The sequence below is a fragment of the Megalobrama amblycephala genome, linkage group LG15, assembly GCF_018812025.1.
Source record: "Megalobrama amblycephala isolate DHTTF-2021 linkage group LG15, ASM1881202v1, whole genome shotgun sequence".
NCBI lineage: Eukaryota > Metazoa > Chordata > Actinopteri > Cypriniformes > Xenocyprididae > Megalobrama > Megalobrama amblycephala.
In genome coordinates, this window is record NC_063058.1 from 16,018,977 (window position 1) to 16,042,867 (window position 23,891).

The following is a 23,891-nucleotide window of genomic DNA, read 5'->3' on the forward strand; positions in this document are numbered from 1 at the left end:
CTACATATCTTACATTTCATAATGACACAAGAGTTTTTATGTTTTTTTTTTTCTGGATTGTTTGCACTCATTGAACTCCAATTGTGAAATCTATGAAATTCCAGTAGGGTCAAACAGTTTTGTGTGCTTCTATCTGTAATTAAACCAGCGGAAAGTCCTCATCAGGGTGGAAATACGACACAGCTATTTGTTTGTTTATTTATTCATCTGTTTGTTTGTTTCTGTGTGGGACAGGGGGCCCAAGGTTCCTTCTCTCTCAAAGAGGTGTGATGGAAACTTAGGTACCGGTGTGTATTACCGTGCTGAAACTAAAACTGATGTACACAGCTAGTGTGTGACAACATTGTGAATTTACTGATTTCCCATTTATCTAACCTTTCAATAATAAAACACCTATGATTTCAAAAGTTGAGTGGCGTTCGCATGATTGAGCACAAATAATCATTCACTCAGCTTCAGATCACTTGCACAAAGTATTCGAGATTTGCCATACACTTAAAAGTTTTGAGTTTAAAATTTAGTTTGAAATGTTTTCTGTGCAATTTTTACCGCTTAAACAAATTATGTGCAAACCATGAACCAAAAATAGTCGAACAAAGGGGAAATCCTAGAATTTCAGTTTTCGAGCATCAGAAATGTTTGTGAATCAATATGTGTAATAATAGTATTTATTAATAATAACTGAAACATTTAATTTGAGTGAATGATTCGATATACACTGAAGAAATGATTGAACTTCTAAACAGTTTTATTTGAATTCAAGTCATCATTCATCATTATTGCATTCTAAGAAGAAAAGACACAACAGAGAGTATTATATTTGCCTCTTTTGGAACGTTTAAATCTTTTAACATTTCTGCATATAGTCTTTTATGAAAAACAGCACAATAAAAATGCTACCACATAAAATAACTGCTGAACTGTTAAAGGAAACATACTTAAAAATTGAGGCAAAAAATTGTTATTGTGTAAATATTGCATAAAGATAAAGATGAATATAAATTACAATCTATATCTAAACTATAAGTTAGTTTCTAGTCAGGATTTAGACTATCATAGTACTGAGACTGCTCTCATTAGTTACAAATGATTTGCTCTTATCATCCGATCATGGTCGTATTTCTATATTGGTGTTACTGGATCTTAGTGCTACATTTGATACTATCGAATACAACATTCTTTTGAATAGACTCGAAAATTACGTTGCCATTAGTGGAATTGCATTGGCATGGTTCAAATCATTCTTATCTGTCAAGTATCAATTTGTAGTAGTAAATGAAAAGGTGTTATATCAATCACAAATTCAGTATGGAGTACTGCAAGGCTCAGTACTGGGACCGTTGCTTTTCACCATGCTACCCTTTGGAGATATTATTAGGAAGCATGGCATTAATTTTCACTGTTATGCTGATGATACTCAGCTTAAAGGTGCCCTCAAATGAAAAACTGAATTTAACTTGGCATAGTTAAATAACAAGAGTTCAGTACATGGAAATGACATACAGTGAGTCTCAAACTCCATTGTTTCCTCGTTTTTATATAAATCTCATTTGTTTAAAAGACCTCCGAAGAACAGGCGAATCTCAACATAACACAGACTGTTATGTAACAGTCGGGGTGTACGCCCCAATATTTGCATATGCCAGCCCACGTTTCCAACATTATAAAAGGCATTAGACAAGGGCAGCCAGTATTAACGTCTGAATGTGCACAACCAAATCATCAGACTAGGTAAGCAAGCAAGAACAATAGCAAAAAATGGCAGATGGAGCAATAATAACTGACATGATCCATGATAACATGATATTTTTAGTGATATTTGTAAACTGTCTTTCTAAATGTTTCGTTAGCATGTTGCTAATGTACTGTTAAATGTGGTTAAAGTTACCATCGGTTATTACTGTATTCACGGAGACAAGAGAGCCATCGCTATTTTCATTTTTAAACACTTGCAGTCTGTATAATTCATAAACACAACTTCATTCTTTATAAATCTCTCCAACAGTGTAGCATTAGCCGTTAGCCACGGAGCACTATCAAACTCATTCAAAATCAGAAGTAAACAATATAACAGTATACAATACTCACATAATCCGACGCATGCATGCCGCATGCATGACGAACACTTTGTAAAGATCCATTTTGAGGGTTATATTAGCTGTGTAAACTTTGTTAAAGCACTGTTTAAGGTAAGCACGAGCTCTGTGGGCGGACAGCACGGGATTTAAAGGGGCCGCAGCATAAAATCGGCGCGTTTATAATGATGCCCCAAAATAGGCAGTTAAAAAAATTAATAAAAAAAAAAAATCTAGGGGGTATTTTGATCTGAAACTTCACAGACACATTCAGGGGACACCTTAGACTTATATTACATCTTTTAAAAACATAATCTAGGGCACCTTTAATATTTCTTTGTGTCCCGACGAAACTTAGCCATTCACAAAATTAACAAAATCCTATACTATGAAAGTGAATGTTGACTACAGCGGTCAGAGAAAAACAACTTTCTTTTTCACCCTACTTCTCACACAAAGCTATCATAGCTTCAGACGACTTGTGCATAAGTCACAAGATCCAATATTATTAAGAATATATGGTTCTTTTGGAGGTTGAAATCCACTGGTCACCATCCACTTTCAGAATACTGAATGAAAGAACATTGCATGAACATTCTTCAAAACATTTCCTTTGGTACTCCACAGAAGAAATTAAGCTGTATGGGTTTGTAACGACATGAAAGTGAATTTTATTTTGGAGTGAACCGTTTCTTTCAAGAGGTTGAGCTCACCTCACGGTTCCGCTGCTTATTATGAGTTACAATGGCTTTCAACTGACAAAGGGCAGGTGAGGTTATCATCATTCACCACTGACTGGACATCGCAGACTTTGGTATAAACCAGGCAGTGATGAAAATTTCATGGGTAAGATGTTTTCTGAACGTGAGCTGCTGGGGAGTCAGGTTGTAGGACAGGAAGCCGGGGATCAGGTGTCCATTTTGAGCAGGAAGTTTATGTTGCATTCAGACTTGGTCTCACTCTTACATTAGCTGTTCACCTATAGTCTGAGGCAAAAGAACTGATGCTATAAATAAACAAATCTTCAAAACAGTCAAGTTTGAGTTTTAAAAAATATGCACTTACCTAAATCACTAGCTCTGATCTGATTGGCTGGCCTCATGCAGCTTTTGAGAATCAGTGTGCACTTTTTACTAGTCTTTTTGTAGGTGTTGCCACAAAATGTCGTTTTAAAGGAATAATTCACTTTAAAAATGAAAATTAGCCCAAGCTTTACTCACCCTCAAGCCATCCTAGGTGTATATGACTTTCTTCTTTCCAATGAACACAGTCGGAGATATATTAATAAATATCCTGATGCATTTGAGCTTTATAAAGGCAGTGAACGGGACCAACGAGTATGAAGCTGAAGAAAGTGTCTCCATCCACATCCGTCCATCATAAATGTACTCCACATGGCTCCTGGGGGGTTAATAAAGACTTTCTGAAGCGAAGCGATGCGTTAGTGTAAAAAAATATCCATATTTAACAAGTTATGAAGTAAAATATCTAGCTTCCGCCAGACTGCTTTCTGTATTCTACTTATGAAGAAAGTGTCAAAAAGCTTATGCTACGTCCTACACCTTCCCTATTCAACTTATGGAAAAAACTTAACTGACGCGACGCCAGTTTACACTTTCTTCGTAACTTGAATACAAAAGGCGGTCTGGCGGAAGCTAGATATTTTACTTCATAACTGGTTAAACATGGATATTTTTTAACACTAATGCATCACTTCACTTCATAAGGTCTTTATTAACCCCCCAGAGCCGTGTGGAGCCTTGTTAAAATGAATGGATATGGATGGAGACATTTTTTTCAGCTCATACTTGTTGGTCCCATTCACTGCCATTATAAAGCTCAGATGCATCAGGATATTTATTAAAATATCTCTGATTGTGTTTATCAGAAAGAAGAAAGTCATATACACCTAGGATGGCTTGAGGGTGAATAAAGCTTGGGGTAATTTTCATTTGAAAGTGAACTAATCCTTTAAAGGTGCTCTAGAAATAAAAATTGAATTTATCTCGGCATAGTTGAAAAACAAGAGTTCAGTACATGGAAATGACATACAGTGAGTCTCAAACTCCATTGTTTCCTCCTTCTTATATAAATCTCATTTGTTTTAAAGACCTCAGAAGAACAGGCGAATCTCATAACACCGTTACATAACAGTCGGGATCATTAATATGTACGCCCCCAATATTTGCATATGCCAGCCCATGATCGAGGCATTACACAAGGGCAGCCAGTATTAACTTCTGGATGTGCACAGCTGAATCATCAGACTAGGTAAGCAAGCAAGAACAACAACAAAAAATGGCAGATGGAGCAATAATAACTGACATGATCCATGATAACATGATATTTTTAGTGATATTTGTAAACTGTCTTTCTAAATGTTTCGTTAGCATGTTGCTAATGTACTGTTAAATGTGGTTAAAGTTACCCTTGTTTCTTACTGTATTCACTGAGACAAGAGGCGTTGCTATTTTCATTTTTAAACACTTGCAGTCTGTATAATTCATAAACACAACTTCATTCTTTATAAATCTCTCCAACAGTGTGTAATGTTAGCTTTAGCCACGGCGCACAGCCTCAAACTCATTCAGAATCAAATGTAAACATCCAAATAAATACAATACTCACATAACCCGACGCATGCATGCAGTATGCATGACGAACACTTTGTAAAGATCCATTTTGAGGATTATATTAGCTGTGTAAACTTTGTTTATGCACTGTTTAAGGCAAGCGCGAGCTCCGGGGACGGAGAGCGCACGATTTAAAGGGGCCGCAGCATGAATCGGCGCATTTCTAATGATGCCCCAAAATAGGCAGTTAAATAAATTAATTTAAAAAAATCTATGTGGTATTTTGAGCTGAAACTTCACAGACACATTCAGGAGACACCTTAGCCTTATATTACATCTTGTAAAAAAAACGTTCGATCGCACCTTTAAGAAAAATGTCCTCTTTTGAAAAAAAAAAATTGCCAAATTCTGCAAGTTTTGTGGCATCAAATGTTTAAATGATATTCAGAAGCCGTCTCATTTTGTAGGTCACATTTCTCGGCCGCACACATAATTGAGGATGTCTAATTTCAGAGAAGTAACCATTATAACATTTGCATTCCTTGTGAGGCATAAATTATTGTAATATCTTTCTTACTTTGAAATGTAATGCTTACTTTTTCAAAACGAGGGAGCCTCAATGAAGTATGTGGCCGACAAATGCAGATATAGAGATGAGATGCAACAAGAGTTTTGAGTATTTAAACAAGATATTCATAATCAACACATTCTCATGGAAATTAGTAACAATTTTATGCAAAAACGCTGCAATTTTAAGAGCGTATGTATGTGAAATTATCTGTACTTATTTTAGAGAGACTTGTTTTGTTAATACTATTTGTGCTAACATGCTGTTTTTTCCAGTTTCATCAACAGCATGCCTGTCTATTATGATGACATCACTAATTTCAGATTTACAAACTGTGTAAAAGCAAACTGTGGTCAGCTGTGTGTTTTGAATATCTGATGATCGCTTCCTATATATATGCATATGCACTGTAAAACCGAACAGTGAAATTAATTAAATTAAATGAGTTTGTTTCACTCAAATAATAATGAAAGTTCATTGTACTTAATAGGAAAAAGTTGCATGAACTCAAAATTTCATTGTAGTAAGCTGAACTTAATATGATTGAGTTGAGCTGCAGCAGATTTCTAATACCCAGCATGCTTTGCGTCAGACCATATAAATAACTGTTGAAATTAAGTGTTATTTTGTGTGTTTTTGCACAAGATTAACATATGGAGATATAAGTTAATGTTTAATGTTGTGTTATGTTGGGATTCAGGGGGGTTCTGTTATGTGGGTTACCACTGTGGTGAAGAGTAGAGCCTGTGGTTAGGTTGAGGATGAGCTGCAAAACATTTAAGACCACAAATGTTGTTTGGTTACATATATGCAAGTATGTAATGACAGTCTCTCTGATAGTTAGCATGTGTTATTTGCTATGTAACATTTAACCAAGATCTGAATGTGATGTTTATGCAAATTAACTGTATGTAATTAACATTATGATGAGTTGGGAAAGGGATGCTGGTGACGGGATTGTTAGTGAGAGACACCTGTGCACCACACTGGCCTTGATCCGCTTCCATGGCTCTCAGCCCCGCCCCACTTGTCACAAAAATTTTAAGTTCTACCAACTTTAAAAAAAAAAATGAGTTAGTTTACTTAAATGTTTTGAGGTAATAAGTTTCCTCAAATGTTTTGAGTATTCTGAACTTATTGGGTTTTACAGTGTGGTACTTAGCCAGAATAAGCTTTCAAGTCAACCACAACATATGTCAATAATCAAAAGTCTGGTTGAATGACACTAATGACAACAAAATTCCAAAAAAAACAACACAAAGTTCAAAGTGCAAAATGTCAGCTTTATAACCGTACTATTTCCTTGAAAGGTTTTGATATCGCAGCTGCATCTGAAGCTATACACCAGGAAACAGGTTTGGAGATGAATCACCAGTCAGATGACAATGTTCTCTATCATTCTACTAGGAAATCAATCTTTCTGTTTGCTCAAACAAGATATGCTACCAGTGAGTCATCTTGTAAAAATGTGGTCACCAGACTAAAAGTATGTTTAAACAGATACAAATAACATTTCTGGCATTTCTCAGTTTCTTTCAATTTCATCCTTTTGGATGAATTCCTTCAAGTGACTTTAAAGTTTGCTAACCCAACCACCCTCCCACTCATCAGCGTAATTGGTGGATGTGGTATGTTGGTCACATTGCCCTGGGTAGGCCTACCTTTCACCTCCTCCCGACCATCATGTGCGGCAGAAGTTACGTAAGGTCATTATCCAAGTCACTTTATCAAATGTTGGAACATGGGTAATGATGTGGCAGGTAATGTGCATAAACCACAATTTAATTTCACTTATAGGTCAACCAATGAGACATTGACAAGCTGGTATCCCAAATGGCTCTACAGGATTTTGGATTTGAAATATGTAACTGTATTTGAAGTCCTGCAAGATTTGTGCTCGATCTGATTCACGATTCACTCGGAAATATTCATGCTGGAGTCACGCATGGGGAGCCGTTGGTCAAGGTTAGGGCCACGGATGGCAGAAGTAAGCACACAAGGACCAGACATGAATAATTATGAGTCTCTCTGTTTAACACTGAAACTGAGAAGAGGGTTAAAAAAAGAACTAAACACAGGTGAACAATGACCTGTGGAGGCAGGCCGGACCGATGTGGACTGCACAGATCAAGGAGGTCTCGGAGAAATCGCGTCATCCCATGAGCCAACAGTGGACACTTGAGCCGCGGGTGTCACAAAGGGCCGCTATTGAGACGCCTCCCAAAGCGCACTCACGTGGTGTTGAGTCGCTCACTCATAAGATTGGCATATAAAATTGCACCTTGGTAAAAAATATCCTTTCTTTTGTATTTTATAAAGGCAAAGTGTTTTAGGAGTTGTGTGTCTATAAAAATGTCCAATTATTTAATACATCTAAGTAAAAAAGGTTTCATTTTGATAGGCCTTATTGTAAGGACAACATCTCTTGAATACAAAAGACCTGTTATGACGAAGCAGAGGGGCGTTGGAGCCAGAGCCAATTAATTAACCTGGCTGGCAAAAAGCAGGATATCATATCACCAAAATATTGCTTAACATTAGAGATGAAGTGATCATGTTTCACACAACATGAAGCCCTAACCTGGTCTCACGCACCATAGTCAACAATGAACTGAAGAAAATTAGGTTTGTGTTTTACAAATCTAACAAAACAGTTTCCCTTTCGAAGTGCCACTGAAAATTAAAAGTAGATTTCTATTTTCCTGAACACAGAGAGAGAAAAAAAAAGTGTAAAACTTGTACCTTTAGGGGTACAACAGCTTTTCACTAGGGCAGTACCCTTTTTTGTACCTTTTTTACCACAAAAAGGTTCATAGTAGTAGCTTTTAAAGGGCGGGTCTAATGCTATTTCATGTATTCTGACTTATTTACACAGTTAAAGAGTTGGATTCTCATGCTAAACATGGCCAAAGTTTCAAAACATGAGTTGGACGTATGACAGAGTGTTTCTGTGCCAAAAATACTTCCAAATCCTCATAAACTTTGCTGTCTTTTTTGAGTATTCGAGTGTTTGGTCAGTCGTCGGCAGCACTGCACAAGTCACAGGACTTCATAAAATCAACAATGTCACCAAAGATATATAGATATATATATATATATATATATATTTGTTTAGCTGACCATTAATAGCTTGCAGATGATCGCTACGCAAAAGCTGCGCATGTTCGTCACTCTTTAGCTTCGCCCACGGCATGCCTCCAGGTGCTCGGCTGTTTTCAGAAAGACTCGGTACAGCATATAAATCTTTTATAAATATGATAAAACTAAAGACTTTTTGGAGTTATGAAGGATGCACTACTACTCTATAGGTACTCAAGATTTACATGTGATTGGCAGAAACTGTTTGTGATACCCCCCCTTTAAGGTAAGTATTTGTACTCTAAGGTACCAATATGCACCTTTTAGGGGTTAAAAAAAAAAAAAGTACATAGATGTCCTTTTAAGGGTACTGCATAGTGACAAGCTGTCATAACCCTAAAGTCACAATTTTTACACATTTTTTTCTCTGTGTGAAGAAAATGTGATTGTTTTTTTTTTTTAGTTTTTGTTTTTAATATTTTTTTATGAAAATATCTCTAATTTTAGTGAATTTAACTCAAATATTCTATTTGACGAAAACAACATTTTAGACAAAGCGCGTAACTTTCTGAGTAGCGCATAACTTTTGCTTATTTTTGTACGAGGTAAGTTGTAATATTACGTTACGTTATGTACAGTATCTGATTAAGCTCATACAAGGATGTGTTTTGGTTAGTTAATTAACCAGGAAGTTTACCGATGTTTCCAACAGATAAATCGAAACTTGGTAGATTTTCTTGCGATATCTTCTTCAGAAACATTGCTAGGGCGTATTGTTAGCATATTGCAGTGTTTTTTTCTCTCGTCATATTTTCGCCAAATGTGTTTTAATTTTATTTGTTCAAATTACAAACCTTAAATCGTTAGTTCACTCAAAAATGAAAATTCTGTCATTATTTACTCAGCCTCATGTCTCTCCAAACCTGTATGACTTACTTTCAGTGGGCTTAGATGTTGTTGGGACCTCCATGTTTTCCAAAATATCTTAATTTGTTTTGTAAAGAAAAAAGAAGGTCATACAAGTTTGGGATGGCATTTTAGGGTAGCGACCTTTAAGTATGAGCAACAGCCATTAAACACCAAAAATGTGACCCTGGACCACAAAACTAGTCATAAGGGTCTTTTTTTTTAAAATTGAGATTTATAAATCATCTGAAAGCTGAATAAATAAGTTTTCCATTGATGTATGGTTTGTTAGGATAGGACATTTGGCCGAGATGCAACTATTTGAATATCTGAAATCTGAGGGTGCAAAAAAAAAAAAAAAAAAAAAAAATCTAAATATTGAAAAAAAAAAAATCACCTTTAAATTTGTCCAAATGAAGTCCTCAGCAATGCATATCCACTCACAAAAATAATTTTTGATATATTTACGGTTTGAAATTTACAGAATATCTTCATTGAACATGATCTTTACTTAATATCCTAATAATTTTTGGCTTAAAAGAAAAATCGATCATTTTGACCCATACAATGTATTGTTGGCTATTGCTACAAATCGACTAATGACTGGTTTTGTGGTCCTGGGTCACAAATAAGCACACATTTAATTAAAACCCAAACCCCATCAACCGACAACGAGGCACATAGATCTAAATAAAAATCATTTATTTTCATTAATATAGTAATCAATCTACCTAGAGCAAAGAAATAAAGGTCCACCATGCCACTTTATTACTACAGTATGTGGAGGCTGCGCCAAGGTCTGAATACTGAACAGACAGACACACAGACCAATAAGGAGAGAGGGGGCGGGGTTCATTCTGGTCTTCATTCTCCATGACTAGTTTAAGGTGGGAGGGGCCAGTGTACTTGGGGGTGGAGTCGAGGATAAATTCCTTTCATCTAAAACTTGGGAGGGAAAGCTTTGAAATCTTCAAGCTAGAGGAACAGATCTGTTATAGAGGGGGCAGACCAACCTTGACGGACACGGAAAGTTGAAATATCTGTGTCAGTGTGTGTATACGAGTGTGCGTGTGTGTGTGTGTGTGTCTGAGAGACTAGGTGTAACAGGTGCTGCTTAGATCCAACTTTCACTGTACACTTGAAGAGGTTTCAGACACAAGGGATAAAAAATTGAGGTAACAAACGCCATTTCCGGTTCCTGAAAAACAACAAAAAAAAGGCACATTTCAATTTCAGACAGTATTAAATGCAGTTGCAAAAAACAGAATTGTGGGTTATTTCACTTGATATTGAAATTCATGATTTTCATCATATTCATTTCTAGAGATGCACTGATGTTAAAATTCTGGTCGATACTAATAAGCCGATACTTGTTCATGTTATGACCGATAACTGATAAATGAGAGAATTTCTATTTTGTATAAATAAATTACAAATAAATAACAAATAATTTAATATAATAATTTAAATAATTTAAATTTAAATTTAATAATTTACGCTAATTTAAATAAAACAAAATATAAATATTAGATAAAAAAATTAACTTAAACTTAGAAATAATTTCGGTTAGCTGCCAAGCAATAAGTTCAAGATGAAGTACTAAAATTACTAAAACTAAAATAAAAATAACGCTAATAGAAAAAAATAATAAAAATGATAAAAGCACATAAAAAAATTCTAAAACTTAAACGAAAATGAAAATATGAAAATAAAAGCTAATTCAAATTATTAATGAATACTATAATAACTTACACTGTGATGTTCAGTATGAAAACAGATATTTATTCTGAGAGTTGCATTACATTTAACAGTGTTATTAAATTATTAGTGTTTTTAAATACAATTGTAAAAATAAGCATGTACAATTAAATATCGATTAGACCGATAAAATAAAGCTCTAATATCGGCTGATTACCAGTATGGTTCAAATATATTTTAGAGAATATTTAATTGACAGAATTCACATTAAAATTTAATATAAATATATGCACATCCCAAAAAAAAGAAGAAAATTTGTTACAATTAAGAAGAAATATTTTAATATACACCTGCTCTCATCGGGGTGTGTTGGTTCCACTTGACACTATGGTGCCATCTGTATTAGTGTGAGACTGCTCCTTCACCACTGGATCTAAAGACACACAAAAAAGTGTATGTCTCGGGAAATTTAGACTCTTTGTTGTGTCAATATAAGTTGCCAGCAGTGAAGTAAGCTAACTCACAGAAATAAGGGTGCTCCATGGCCTCGGTGGCAGTCAGTCTCTGCTGATGGTCGTAGCGTAGCAGCTTGTCGAGAAGGTCCAGAGCCTCTGGGCTGACCAAATGCTGGTTCTCCGTCTGCACAAACTGTTCCCAGCGCTTCCGTGTCTGCCTGTAGGCGGATACGGCATGAAAAGTTTCAATAAATGGACAAACTAACATACTTGGCATTTCATTATCCATGTACTGACCACTCAAGCTCGGTCAGATATCATAAATGAATAGGGTTGGGAATCGAAAATCGATTCCAATTTGGGAATCTGATACTTCAGGTCAGGAATTGGATTCTTGTAATAAAATTAAAATTTCGATTCTGCTTATCGATTCCTGTGTGCGGATTTTAATGTGATTTTAAATCATTTTCAAGCGCAAGACGAAGCGAAAGAGAACTCAATTTAGTACTCGCGCCGCATGCTGTTTTATTTACACGCACATCCAAAGCGCGCGAACAGAGATCCGCCTCTCATATAGTGCGCCTTGTCTTAAGTGAACGTAAACAGTTGAGAAAGAAAACGTGTGTCAGTATATTGAATCCTGCATGAGGTCTTAGGGTGCGTTCACACTTGTCATGTTTGGTTCGATTAAAACGAACTCTGGTGCGATTGCTCGGTTAGTGCGGTTCATTTGAACATATGTGAACGCTGCCATCCGAACCCTGGTGTGCACCAAACAAGCGGACCGAGACCCATCTTTTCAATAGCTTTCGAATGATATATGAACGCAACACAGACCAAAAACATGTAAACGGACCAAAAACAGGAAGACGAGACCCTAAAAAAGACAGAATCCTCACGCATGTCGGTTTTTCTTGTCATAGTCGCGAGTTTGCCCATCACAGGCATCAGACGCGCATCTTCATGCAGCAGATTGTTTGTGTGTGTGACGGATGGATTCCCGTCGTTGTTTTGACTACTTTACACATTTTATAAGCTCTTCACGAGTTCCCAGCTGGCCAAAATACCATCACATGCAGGCTACGCACCGCTACACACACACAACAAGTGCATTTACCTCAGCACACAGCATTGTTTTGGATGTTCAGTAAGTTCAAAATAGGCAACACATCATAAAATCCGACCAATCACGTTGTGAATGTATCCCTATGCCTTAAGGTTCGGTATCTTTTGGTTTGGTGATAAAAATGCCAGTCTGAACGCTAATCGGATCAGGACTAAATGTTGTTGTTTTTTCTTCTTTGGTCCGGACCAAATGAAGCAAATGAACCGAACTACAAGTGTGAACGCACCCTTAAAGTGACAGCAGCCTAATAAACCAGCTGCAGTGTGTGTCATTAACTTTAATCAAAGAACAAAAAAAAAAAAAAAAAAAAAAAATCACTCACTGATCTTGACTGAGTAACTTTTGTAACTTTAATAAGGATTAATCTATATTTTATTTATAAAAAGAAAACTATGCAGTGTTTTACATTTTATTACAATTTCTGTACCTGAACTTTGCTCAGCTGTATTTATGTGTACTATTGCTAATGTGTTATTATTTTATAACTGTTAACTTGTCTTTAAAAATGTTTGGCATTTATATTATTAGTCCAGTTTTTACTGCGGTATTTTTGTTAAAACCAAAGGAAAATGGTAGTGTTCTTTAGGCTGCTTATTTTTTGAAGCCTGCTGATTTTTGTTCATGGAAATCAGCAGCAACGAAATGTTTTGCCAAAAGACACAGAATAAATATGTTTGATATAAATGTTTTTTTAATTGAAACTGGGAATCGAAAAGAATCGCTAAAAAATTCAAATGATACCCAACCCAATTAATGATACAGATTTCCTTGCATAAAAAGTTACTGAACTCAGTGGAAAGCTTTGGAATGACCTAATTTTGGTTTTAATTTTATGAATAAACTTTAGATAAATATTTATTATAAAAAAAATAAATATAATAATATAATATTATAATAAATAGTATTTTATTTGCTAATAAAATATAAGACAATAAAAATTATTCTACTCTTGTTGCTGATATTATTGTGTATTAAAATGTTTTCAGAATATAAAATAAAGTTTAAAAATTATATTTAGGTTTCTGAAATGCCTCAGCTGGTACTCACTGGCCGAGCAGGTCTTTGAATCGTGGGTCCAGTTCAATGTGGTATTTGCGCAGGTAGCCAAATAACTCATCTGTTCCGAGAACCTTTGCAATCCGCACCAACTGGAGAACGAGGAAGTCGAATGAAATCATGGTCACATGCTTAGGACAAAGTGTTTATCTAATAGTGTTGAATACTTAATATTACTTCATTTGAAATATGTTCATAAAAATGAATAATCAAACTCTTTGCTAATCACCTGATCATAGTTGTCTTGGCCGTGAAAGAAGGGCTCTTTCTGAAAGATCATACTGGCCAGCATGCAGCCCAGACTCCACATGTCCAGACTGTAATCATACATCTGTTTACACAATATTAGACACATTAAACCCAATAACCACACACAACCTAAAAAGAAAATGGCAATATGTGACAAAAACCTTAATTTAATATTATTCAATTGTGTTAGCATTTATCTGATCATAAAAATGACCAAGTACATGCAGTAAGGCATAGGTTTAATATCTCATATAACGTGCTACATTTAAGGATATTTGAGTGAGCAATGCTATAAATACCACCATTTTTGGTTATTTCATGCTAATCAGATTGTTAGCAACAGTTTTTTTATTGGTCTTTCATGTGGCAACAGTGACAGGAAGATTTCTGATCTAAAGATAAGGCAAAAAGTTGAAAGACTTTTAATATAAACAGTGAAGTTGTGTAATTCCTCAGCTGATCTGCAACTGGATGAACTAGTTACTGACAAATCTGAGGAATGTTACGTTACACAAGAGAAAGTGTTTGTGCTGTCATAAAATCAAGGACGCTTTAAATGTAACTCAATGTTTTTAATCGAGATTCTGTGTGATTCATAAAGTGCATTATACCTGATAGTCCACCAACAGTTCTGGACCCTTGAAATAGCGTGAAGCCACTCTGACATTGTACTCCTGTGCAGGGTGGTAGAACTCAGATATATTTTTTAGATGGAAGAAGGCAAGACCCCAGTCTATCAACCTCAGCTGCATCAAACAAAGATTAGGATACACAATTTAATAATAAGAAATTTCAAACACAACTGTTATTTTGTGAATTTGTAGGTTTCTGAAATTCCACCCTGAAAACTAACACCATGCTTCCTAATTATCTCTCCTAAGTTTGAAAAGCAACGGTTCCCTTGTGGTACTCCATATTGAACAAAAGAGACTGGTACCCTGATGCCCTCTGCTGGTGTATAAGGTCAATAACTACATGACAGAGAGAACATTACAGCTTTTCTTTCTCTGAAAGTCTGTATTCTGAATGTCTTAAATGTTGTTCAGGATGAAGAACTGCATCATTACCTTCCTTAACTGGTGATCGATCATAACATTATGGGGTTTGACATCGCGGTGCATGATCCCCATACTGTGGCAGTAGTCCAGAGCCTGCCCGTAAAAATAAAACAAACAAACCTTAGCAATTCACAGAGGCCTCCAAAACAAACCACCGAAGCACAAGCTTGCTTACCTTTAGTAGTTCATACATGTAAAAACGTATATCATAATCTGTTAACTTTTGATACAGTTCACCATCACTTCAAAGGAGTTATATTTGAAATTCTTTTGAATGATTCTGAATATATTACTATAAATTACAGCAACACCTCCCCTTTGCCTTTCTAAACAGAAAGGAAGGTTTTAGTGAAGTTGTGTAATTCCTCACAAAATCTGAGGAATGTTACGTTACACAAGTAGTATTCTGTGTGATTCATAAAGTGCATTATACCTACCAACAGTTCTGGACCCTTGAAATAGCGTGAAGCCACTCTGACATTGTACTCCTGTGCAGGGTGGTAGAACTCAGATGTAATGTAATGCATTAGATTTGAAGTGCAGGGTTTAAATTGAAATTCAACTTTGATACTTAAATTAAGCTCTTAAATCACTTTAATTATTACACAGTTCCTTGAATTCTGATTAGCCAGTCAGCATTCAATTAAATATAGGAGACTATTTATCTGTCTATCTGCCAATTAGTTATTCAGAACCATAAATAGACAGATAGACATGATAGATAGATAGATAGATAGATAAACAGTCAGACATATAGATAGACATAGACAGAAATATAGATGGACAAACAAACAGAAACAAACAAACAAACAAACAAACAGACAGACAGACAGACAGACAGACAGACAGATAGATAGATAGATAGATAGATAGATAAACAGTCAGACAGATAGATAGACAGACAGAAATATAGATGGACAAACAAACAGATAAACAAACAAACAGACAGACAGACAGACAGACAGACAGACAGACAGATAGATAGATAGATAGATAGATAGATAGATAGATAGATAGATAGATAGATAGATAGATAGATAAACAGTCAGACATATAGACATAGACAGAAATATAGATGGACAAACAAACAGATAAACAAACAAACAGACAGACAGACAGACAGACAGACAGATAGATAGATAGATAAACAGTCAGACATATAGACATAGACAGAAATATAGATGGACAAACAAACAGAAACAAACAAACAAACAAACAAACAGACAGACAGACAGACAGACAGACAGACAGACAGATAGATAGATAGATAGATAGATAGATAGATAGATAGATAGATAGATAGATAGATAGATAGATAGATAGATAGATAGATAAACAGTCAGACATATAGATAGACAGACAGAAATATAGATGGACAAACAAACAGATAAACAAACAAACAAACAGACAGATAGACAGGCAGAAATATAGACAGACAGACAGACAGACAGACAGATAGATAGATAGATAGATAGATAGATAGATAGATAGATAGATAGATAGATAGATAGATAGATAGATAGATAGATACACAGATAGATACACAGACATGTAGGTAGGTAGAGAGATAGACATAGATAGACAAACAGACAGATAGACAGACAGATGGATAGACAAACAGACAGACATATAGACAGACAGACAGACAGACAGATAGATAGACAGACAGAAATATAGTAAGACAGACAGACAGATAGACAAACAAACAGACAAACAGTCAGACATATAGATAGACAGACAGAAATATAGATGGACAGACAGACAGACAGGCAGATGATAGATAGATAGATAGATAGATAGATAGATAGATAGATAGATAGATAGATAGATAGATAGATAGATAGATAGATAGATAGATAGATAGATAGATAGATAATCTTAATAAGAATATACCTTAAAATCTGTGTTATTGATGCATTCAAAGACAAGCGCAGGTGTTCGAGACTGCAGAAAGATTGGGGAGAAACCAAGAGAAATAGACAGAAAAAGAGAGAGATGAACAATTAGGAAAGGAAGTCCTTCAAATAAAGAAGTCCATAAATCAACAATAGTAAGCATTAACAGACACCATCAAGCATTCATTGTGATCGCAATCAAGAGTAAAATAGAAGCACATGGAGTACAAAAGGATCATGACTGGCTGCAAGTCTTTATTCTGATGTAAAATCTAATTTGATATTTCAATAATCATCACTATGCTTCTCAGTAATTTTTGTATGATCTCATTTGTGTCCAGATAATCCTCTAGAAACACTCTATTACTGGTTACTTATGTTTGGACGGTAAATCTGTGATATTACCCATTACATTTTTTTTTAACATAATTTCACTGACAATTTTGAGACAGAGAAACTTCCTAAAACCAATTCCGGCCTAAAACCAAATTCACTCCTGTAAGCTAGAAAAAAAGCAATTTGTCTCAAATGTGGTCTGCCCACAGTCTCCTCCAGTGACAAACTGAACCCTGATTTGACAATTATCACCAATGAAAGAGAAGAGAGATGGAGAACGTACCACAGGGTCCTTTACTGTGTCCATTAGCTGAATGATGTTGGTTCCCCCTCGTAGGTTCTCCAAGATCTTGATCTCCCTCTTGATCTTCTTTTTCTTGACAGGCTGTTTTGGAAAACAATGATATAACAATATACAAACCTACTCAACATTAAAGGCCGATAGCTTTTATCTTATGTCAAAGCCGTGACACATGATTTACTATTGTTAGTGAGAATAATAAAGCATTTGTTTGGACAAAACATTGAGTGCACGCCCAAGAGTGCAAGATGAGTCACCAATATTTTTCGAGTTGTTTAGTCTAAATTTTCTGAAGAGACACTTGTATGAGACACTTGTTTGCTTTGTATGATGAACAGACTGAATTTAGGCTTTTATTCATGTATAAACATTCATCAACTCACACATCAGTCGTGGTAAACGGAAGCTCAAGCATGTTTGCTTGACGTGTGCGTTCATTCACATTTGAGCTTCCGCAAGAACCAATGAGGTTTGGCAGAAAATTGGAACGACATGAGTAAATGATGACTGAATTTTCATTTTTGGGTGAACTAAAATAGAAAACACTAAATATGCAAATATGTACAATGAAATTTCTTCAAGCTAAATCATATTAAACAAATTATCAGATATTCTGGAGGAAAACTACATTAAATTTACCTCAGAGAAACCACAAAATTTTAGCTAAAAATAGCTAGGTCATATTGATTATGCTTACAAACTCTCACCTTGAGGATTTTGACCACAACCTTCTCATTATTGTTGATGTTGATGGCCTCGAAGACCTCACTGTATTTGCCCCTCCCGAGCTTCCGTACCAGCTGGTAATCCTCCTGGTTACTGCAGGAGGTACACAGAGTCACATGCCAGTCAGATAGAGAATCTACACCAGAAAGCAACATCTCCAGCCCAGAACACAAACACACGGCTTCTGCAAGCATGAAGGGGGCTGAAACAGTCAACCATCTGTGAAAATGACCAAGCCCATCATTTCCACTGTCAGCTGAGGGCTGACTGACGTCTCTACCGAGGGACAGAGCCAAAGAAGACATTTTAAGCAATGGTCTGCTGTCTGAAAGGACTCTTAACTATAATAATGAGGCAAATGCCACTAGTCTTACAGAGCTTTGTACATGCAGAATCATATATTTTTTAATCTGTTTAGCAAATCAAATGGCTTAACTTTAAGAAATGTTACAATAAATACAGTTGGGTATATTTAAATAAATCAGCTGCATCCAACAGTTTAATTTCAGTATTTTTATTAGCTCTATTAATATTCTGAATTAGCTTTTATTTTATATTTTTAATTTTCATTTGAATATCAGTTTAAATTTCTGTAATTTTCACATTCGTTTTTTTTTTATTTATTTTTTTTACTTCGATTTAATTTATTTTTCTTTTAGTTTTAGTAATTTTAGTTAGGGGTCAACCGATATATGTTGTTCAGGTCTGATACTGTTTATTACAGATCAAGTAGACCAATAACCGACATTTTGAACCAATTTATAAATATATATATGTCTTATTAATTGTAATTATTGTCAAAATTAAGAATAACAAGGGCTCTGAAAAAAACTTACTTTAAATGGTTTTAAACATATCTTTAATTCTGAGAACTGTTAATAATAACATTAATATTAATAATAATAATAACAACATTAAAAGTGCAGGGAGCACCCAACAGCATTCAGTAAAAATTTTGTAAAGCTTAAAGATGTAAACAACAACAAACAACAAATGAGTTCAAATAGTGATAGCTAAATAGCATACAATTTCAAAATTAAATCATTTTATTGGCAAATCGGGTTTTGAAAATGACAGATAACCATAAAAACGCTTAATATCGGTGCCGATAATCAGACAGGACGATAATCGGTTGACCCCTAATTTTAGTACGTCAACTTATTGTAACAGATGTAGGCTAGTGAGTAAACCTCATTCCCCTGAATTCAAGAGGTGCTCTAGCGACTGTGGTGTTTAGCCCTTGTTAGAGGGCCCGACTCCCATCCCGGCGGACCTGGGTGCGAGTCCTGCTTAATATATTGTTTAAGTTAACAATAACAACACTAACATCCAAATGACTCACCAATGCCATACAAAATAGACACTTTGCCACATAGTTAGAAGCAGGCATCTAAACATTATCATCCACAAAAGTCTACTCAATTGGTTTAAAGGAATAGTTCAGTCAAAAATTAAAATCGAATTTTATTGTTATTTTTTTCTGTGGAATTCAAATGGAACATTTTTGATATATTTATATACAGCTTTTTGTTTCATGCAACAGTTTATAATGATCAAAAAGAATCAAACAACATAAAAAAAAAAACATAAGTCTTAAAGGATTAGTTCACTTTCACATTAAATTTTCCTGATAATTTACTCACCCACATGTCATCCAAGATGTCCATGTCCTTCTCTCTTCAGTCGAAAAGAAATTAAGGTTTTTGATGAAAACATTCCAGGATTTTTCTCCATGTAGTGGACTTCAATGGGCACCAAACAGTTGAAGGTCAAAATTACAGTTTCAGTGCAGCTTCAAAGCGTTCTACACGATACCAGACGAGGAATAAGGGTCTTATCTAGAGAAACCATCACTCATTTTCTAAAAAAAATTTAAAATTGTATACATTTTAACCAGAAATGCTCATCTTGAACTAGCTCTCTTCTTCTCTATTAGAATTCCAGCAGTGTAGACACTGCTAAGTGTATTACTGCCCTCCACAGGTCAAAGTCTGAACTAATTGTTATATACTTGCACTAGCATATTGTATATGACAATTTAGTTCAAACTTTGACCTGTTGAGGGCAGTAATACACTTAGCAGCATCTACACAGCTGGAATTCTAATAGAGAAGAAGAAGAGAGCTAGTTCAAGATGAGCATTTATGGTTAAAATGTATAAAATGTTTAATTTTTTTTTAAGAAAATGAGTGATGGTTTCTCTAGATAAGACCCTTATTTCTAGTCTGGGATCACGTAGAGCTCTTTGAAGCTGCACTGAAACTGTGATTTTGACCTTCGACCATTTGGTGCCCATTGAAGTCCACTATATGGAGAAAAATTCTGGAATGTTTTCATCAAAAACCTTAATTTCTTTTCGACTGAAGAGAGAAGGACATGGACATCTTGGATGACATGGCATGGGGGTGAGTAAATTATCAGGAAATTTTCATTTGAAAGTGAACTAATTCTTTAAATGTATTTTCCATTCTGCATATTCACTTAATTTTTGACTCTTTAAACCAAAATACAGAATGCTATCAGAAGACATATCAAGGAGAAGAGTTGTATAAGCCAATTTTATTGTGCTTTCATGTTTTGTTTTGGTGGGAAAAGAGCTGACATGAAGATTGATAAAAAATATATCTCCTTTTGTGTTCCACAGAAAAGAATAACAAAAAATAATAAATAATAATGACAGCACATTAACCGAGCTTGTAATTATATACATGCACAGTGCAAAACAGAAACACATTAACTGCTCCAGAGGAATCTAACCATTAAAACCACTAAATGTTCTATTAGTGCGCTGGTTTCGAATGGTAATTACTGGATGTGGATTGCACACTTGAGGGAATCGGTGCATTTGCATAAAATCTGTGGATGCTGATGAGGAGGACACACACTGCATCTGTAAATCCGTTCATGTCATCACCAGCTCTCAAACAGGGGCTGCTCGATCACACAGATTGATGACTTTCCCAGCACGATCGATACCGAGCCTACAACGAACCACTGCGCAAAGAAAACCAGCAGATACATGCACAAAATTATGCACGAAACCTGTGTGAACGCGCCTAGGTTTCGTGCAACATCAGATGATGATGCACTTTTATAGCTTTAAATCTCTCACCTCCAGGTGGGCACATGGGCCTCATAGTCCCAATATTCCCTGCTCTTCAAAGTGTTGACATCGGCATACACCCGAGATTTACTACCGGCCACTGGGCCGGGCATGGCGCGCGACGGGGCTCAGGGTGTAGGAGAAATCTGATCGCCAAATCCAATCCAAAACACACACACACGGAGGACTACTGATCAGATGTAGACCAGCCCGGGGGGTCTGATGGTATCCGGTTCGGGCGTGTAATATCTGATATCAGCGGCGTGAAAGATGGAGCGTGTTGGCCGCTGAGCAGCACTCGTTCCCCGGCTTTTCAGCGGCGTTTAGACCGCCTGGAGATCCGGGAGTGAAAAAGAATAGCGGATAGTGTGTGAAATGCTCTGGAAGTGCTAATATCGCATACAAAGATGCGAATATGAAGGTCTATTTTGGATGTGTATGTGTGAAGTTTTGTGAAAAGTTATTTGGTTTAAAAATAGACGTTGAGTCTTAGGCGGGGGGGTTTGTTTAAATCTAATTATTGTGGGTTAAACCCCCCCACCACCCCAAAGGGGCCTCAAATCCCTAGATCCAAAGCATAAAGATCCAAGAAGAAAAGCCAGGATGTGTGTTCTCTCAGTCTTCAATCTGTAGCAATGGATGTTGGAGAATACAGTCCACCGAAACTGAGCAGAATATATCTAATCAGTTCATAAGCTTCAGGATATTGACTGGTTAGGAAACGAGGGAGAGAGAGAGGCGGTGGACTACAGATCGATGTTCTGCTCGACCCCCGTGAAAAACCGCGTCACCGTGACGTCGCTTGCGTAAAGTCGTTGTGAGAGAATCGCGAAAACCGCTTATAATCCCGTGCAGCGTTCTGCTTGTGATAGGGGTTCGGGTTTTCCGGACCAATCCCCCCGTGCTGCTGCAGGAAAAACGGACTGGAACGGTTTGGCCCGGAAGCGCAAGATAGCTTTATCAATTAGCATTGAAAATCCGGAAGTACATGTTGTCATGGCCATAGACATATCTATGTGTAGATACCGCATGCGTCAGCTCCAAACTCGACGCGTCCGCCATCTTAGAACGGTCAAAATGACGCTGTTCATCACTCACACCAAAGAGCTTAGAACCCAAGAGGCGACACTTTGATACTTTTTGGGTAACAGCCACTAGATGGCGCTCCGGTAGCGCGGCCACCATTATGGGGTGAAAATACTAACTGGACCATATAGAATCCTTCACATCTTCACAATTTCACTGCCAAATCAGAAGCACAATAGAACAGTTTTTTTAAATTAACTCACCAGTAAATTGTATGGCTCCACAGTAAATGTTGTATTGTCTTATATGTGTATTTTACCTGTTGTGGAATCCAACCATTCAATCCTCTGAGGTAATGTAGTTAGCCTCCTTTATTGAGTATTTCCATTTTATGCAACTTTACACATTTATTAATAGTAAATTAATTTTATATTCATATATTTAATGTCCAACATTCCCAATTTTTCTGATGCATGTCCTTAATTTAATTTCATATGTTGGTAATAATTTAGTGTTTATAAGCCTTTTAAAGAATTTTAACCCAAACTGACTGGGTTTCTAAAGAGCAAAGTTTTTTTGCACCAAAAAAGTGGAAGACTTACACACAAAGTGTGTAAATTAAACTGTAAAAAGGATTTGATGATCACTAGTGATAGTATTTTATTCTGTGTTGTCATCATTCAGGTTGGATTTCAGATTTAATGTACGTTTTGTTTTAACAAAGCAGCTGATATTGTAACGTGCAGCATATCCTTAACAAAACAGTAACGTGCAGCATATCCTTAACAAAAAAACCGCCAAGCTATAAATTCGAAATGGGATAAGCTGAGGTGAGCATGTGTTGGTTTGTGTTTTTATAACTGAATATTTAATATACACATGCAAAATTATGCAACATAATGCTAAACTAAATTCTATGAAAATCACCTGCTAATATCTATAGAGGCTATGCACAGACATCACTTTCCCGCCAGAACGCGCTCCCTGAGCTGGACTGAGTGGCAAAAGAACCTGCTGCATGACTGGATTTAGTAGGGGAAACTGCGAAAACGCGAGTAAAACAAACGATTACACTAAAGGTTGGGGTCGAAAGTGTTCCTTATGACATGTCAAAGAAACCTAATCCGTGGATATTGACATGCAGCCAGGAATCGTGTTTCCTGATATAAATAGGCCTATGTGCCTGATTTCGACACCAGGGAAATACATAAAGCAAATCAGCCTGTGAAGGCTTTATATAAATATATAGGTCTAAATCGGCGTGATCACTTATATCAATGTTATATATATATATATATATATATATATATATATATATATATATCCTATCGTCATATCGTCCAGCCTTAAAACTTGTATTGTTTTTGTCAGTGTTTATTTAAAAACACCCAGTTATGCAAAATATAGCTAAGATGGTAAATAATTGATGAGTTGTCAACACAATATATAACAATACAATATATACGGTATGATTTTACCCCAAAATCCAACATTTTGAAACAAAATGATAACTGCAAAACATGTTTCTCTGCCTGGAGTCCAGTTGTTATGTGAATTGCAGCGACCTATTTGATTCTTTTTTCTGTAGCTCTCAGCAGTCTGTAAAAATATACCTCAGATTTTGCCTCAAAGCTATTTGTACAGTCACAAAGCTCTTTCCCG

The 23,891-nt window shown here is 35.9% G+C and overlaps 1 protein-coding gene across 2 annotated transcripts; it reads right to left on the reverse strand.

Annotated features, from left to right (window-relative positions):
* Positions 1 to 9,885: 9,885 nt before the first annotated feature.
* Positions 9,886 to 22,182, reverse strand: csnk2a2b (casein kinase 2, alpha prime polypeptide b). 2 transcript variants are annotated; one of them, XM_048158643.1, is made up of 12 exons: positions 21,213 to 22,172; positions 18,082 to 18,193; positions 17,357 to 17,458; positions 16,736 to 16,786; positions 15,018 to 15,077; positions 14,852 to 14,935; positions 14,396 to 14,530; positions 13,765 to 13,866; positions 13,527 to 13,627; positions 11,423 to 11,571; positions 11,249 to 11,331; positions 9,886 to 10,398 (listed from the first exon to the last, which is right to left on the reverse strand). In XM_048158643.1, the coding sequence occupies exons 1-11, from the start codon at positions 21,314 to 21,316 to the stop codon at positions 11,255 to 11,257; spliced, it is 1,077 nt and encodes a 358-aa protein (XP_048014600.1). In that variant the 5' UTR covers positions 21,317 to 22,172; the 3' UTR covers positions 9,886 to 10,398; positions 11,249 to 11,254. The 2 variants fall into 2 exon arrangements, with proteins under 2 accessions (XP_048014600.1, XP_048014601.1); XM_048158644.1 differs by lacking the exon at positions 16,736 to 16,786 and having other exon boundaries at positions 21,213 to 22,182.
* Between the last annotated feature and the right edge of the window lie 1,709 nt (positions 22,183 to 23,891).

Excerpts from the sequence above, each read along its gene's own strand:
- csnk2a2b (XM_048158643.1), bottom strand. The coding sequence starts at position 21,316 with ATGCCCGGCCCAGTGGCCGGTAGTAAATCTCGGGTGTATGCCGATGTC. Across the intron at positions 15,078-16,735 it reads TCAATAACACAGATTTTAAG|GAACTGTATCAAAAGTTAAC; the intron begins GTATATTCTTAT and ends TGAAGTGATGGT. Across the intron at positions 13,628-13,764 it reads GCCAAGACAACTATGATCAG|TTGGTGCGGATTGCAAAGGT; the intron begins GTGATTAGCAAA and ends CTCGTTCTCCAG.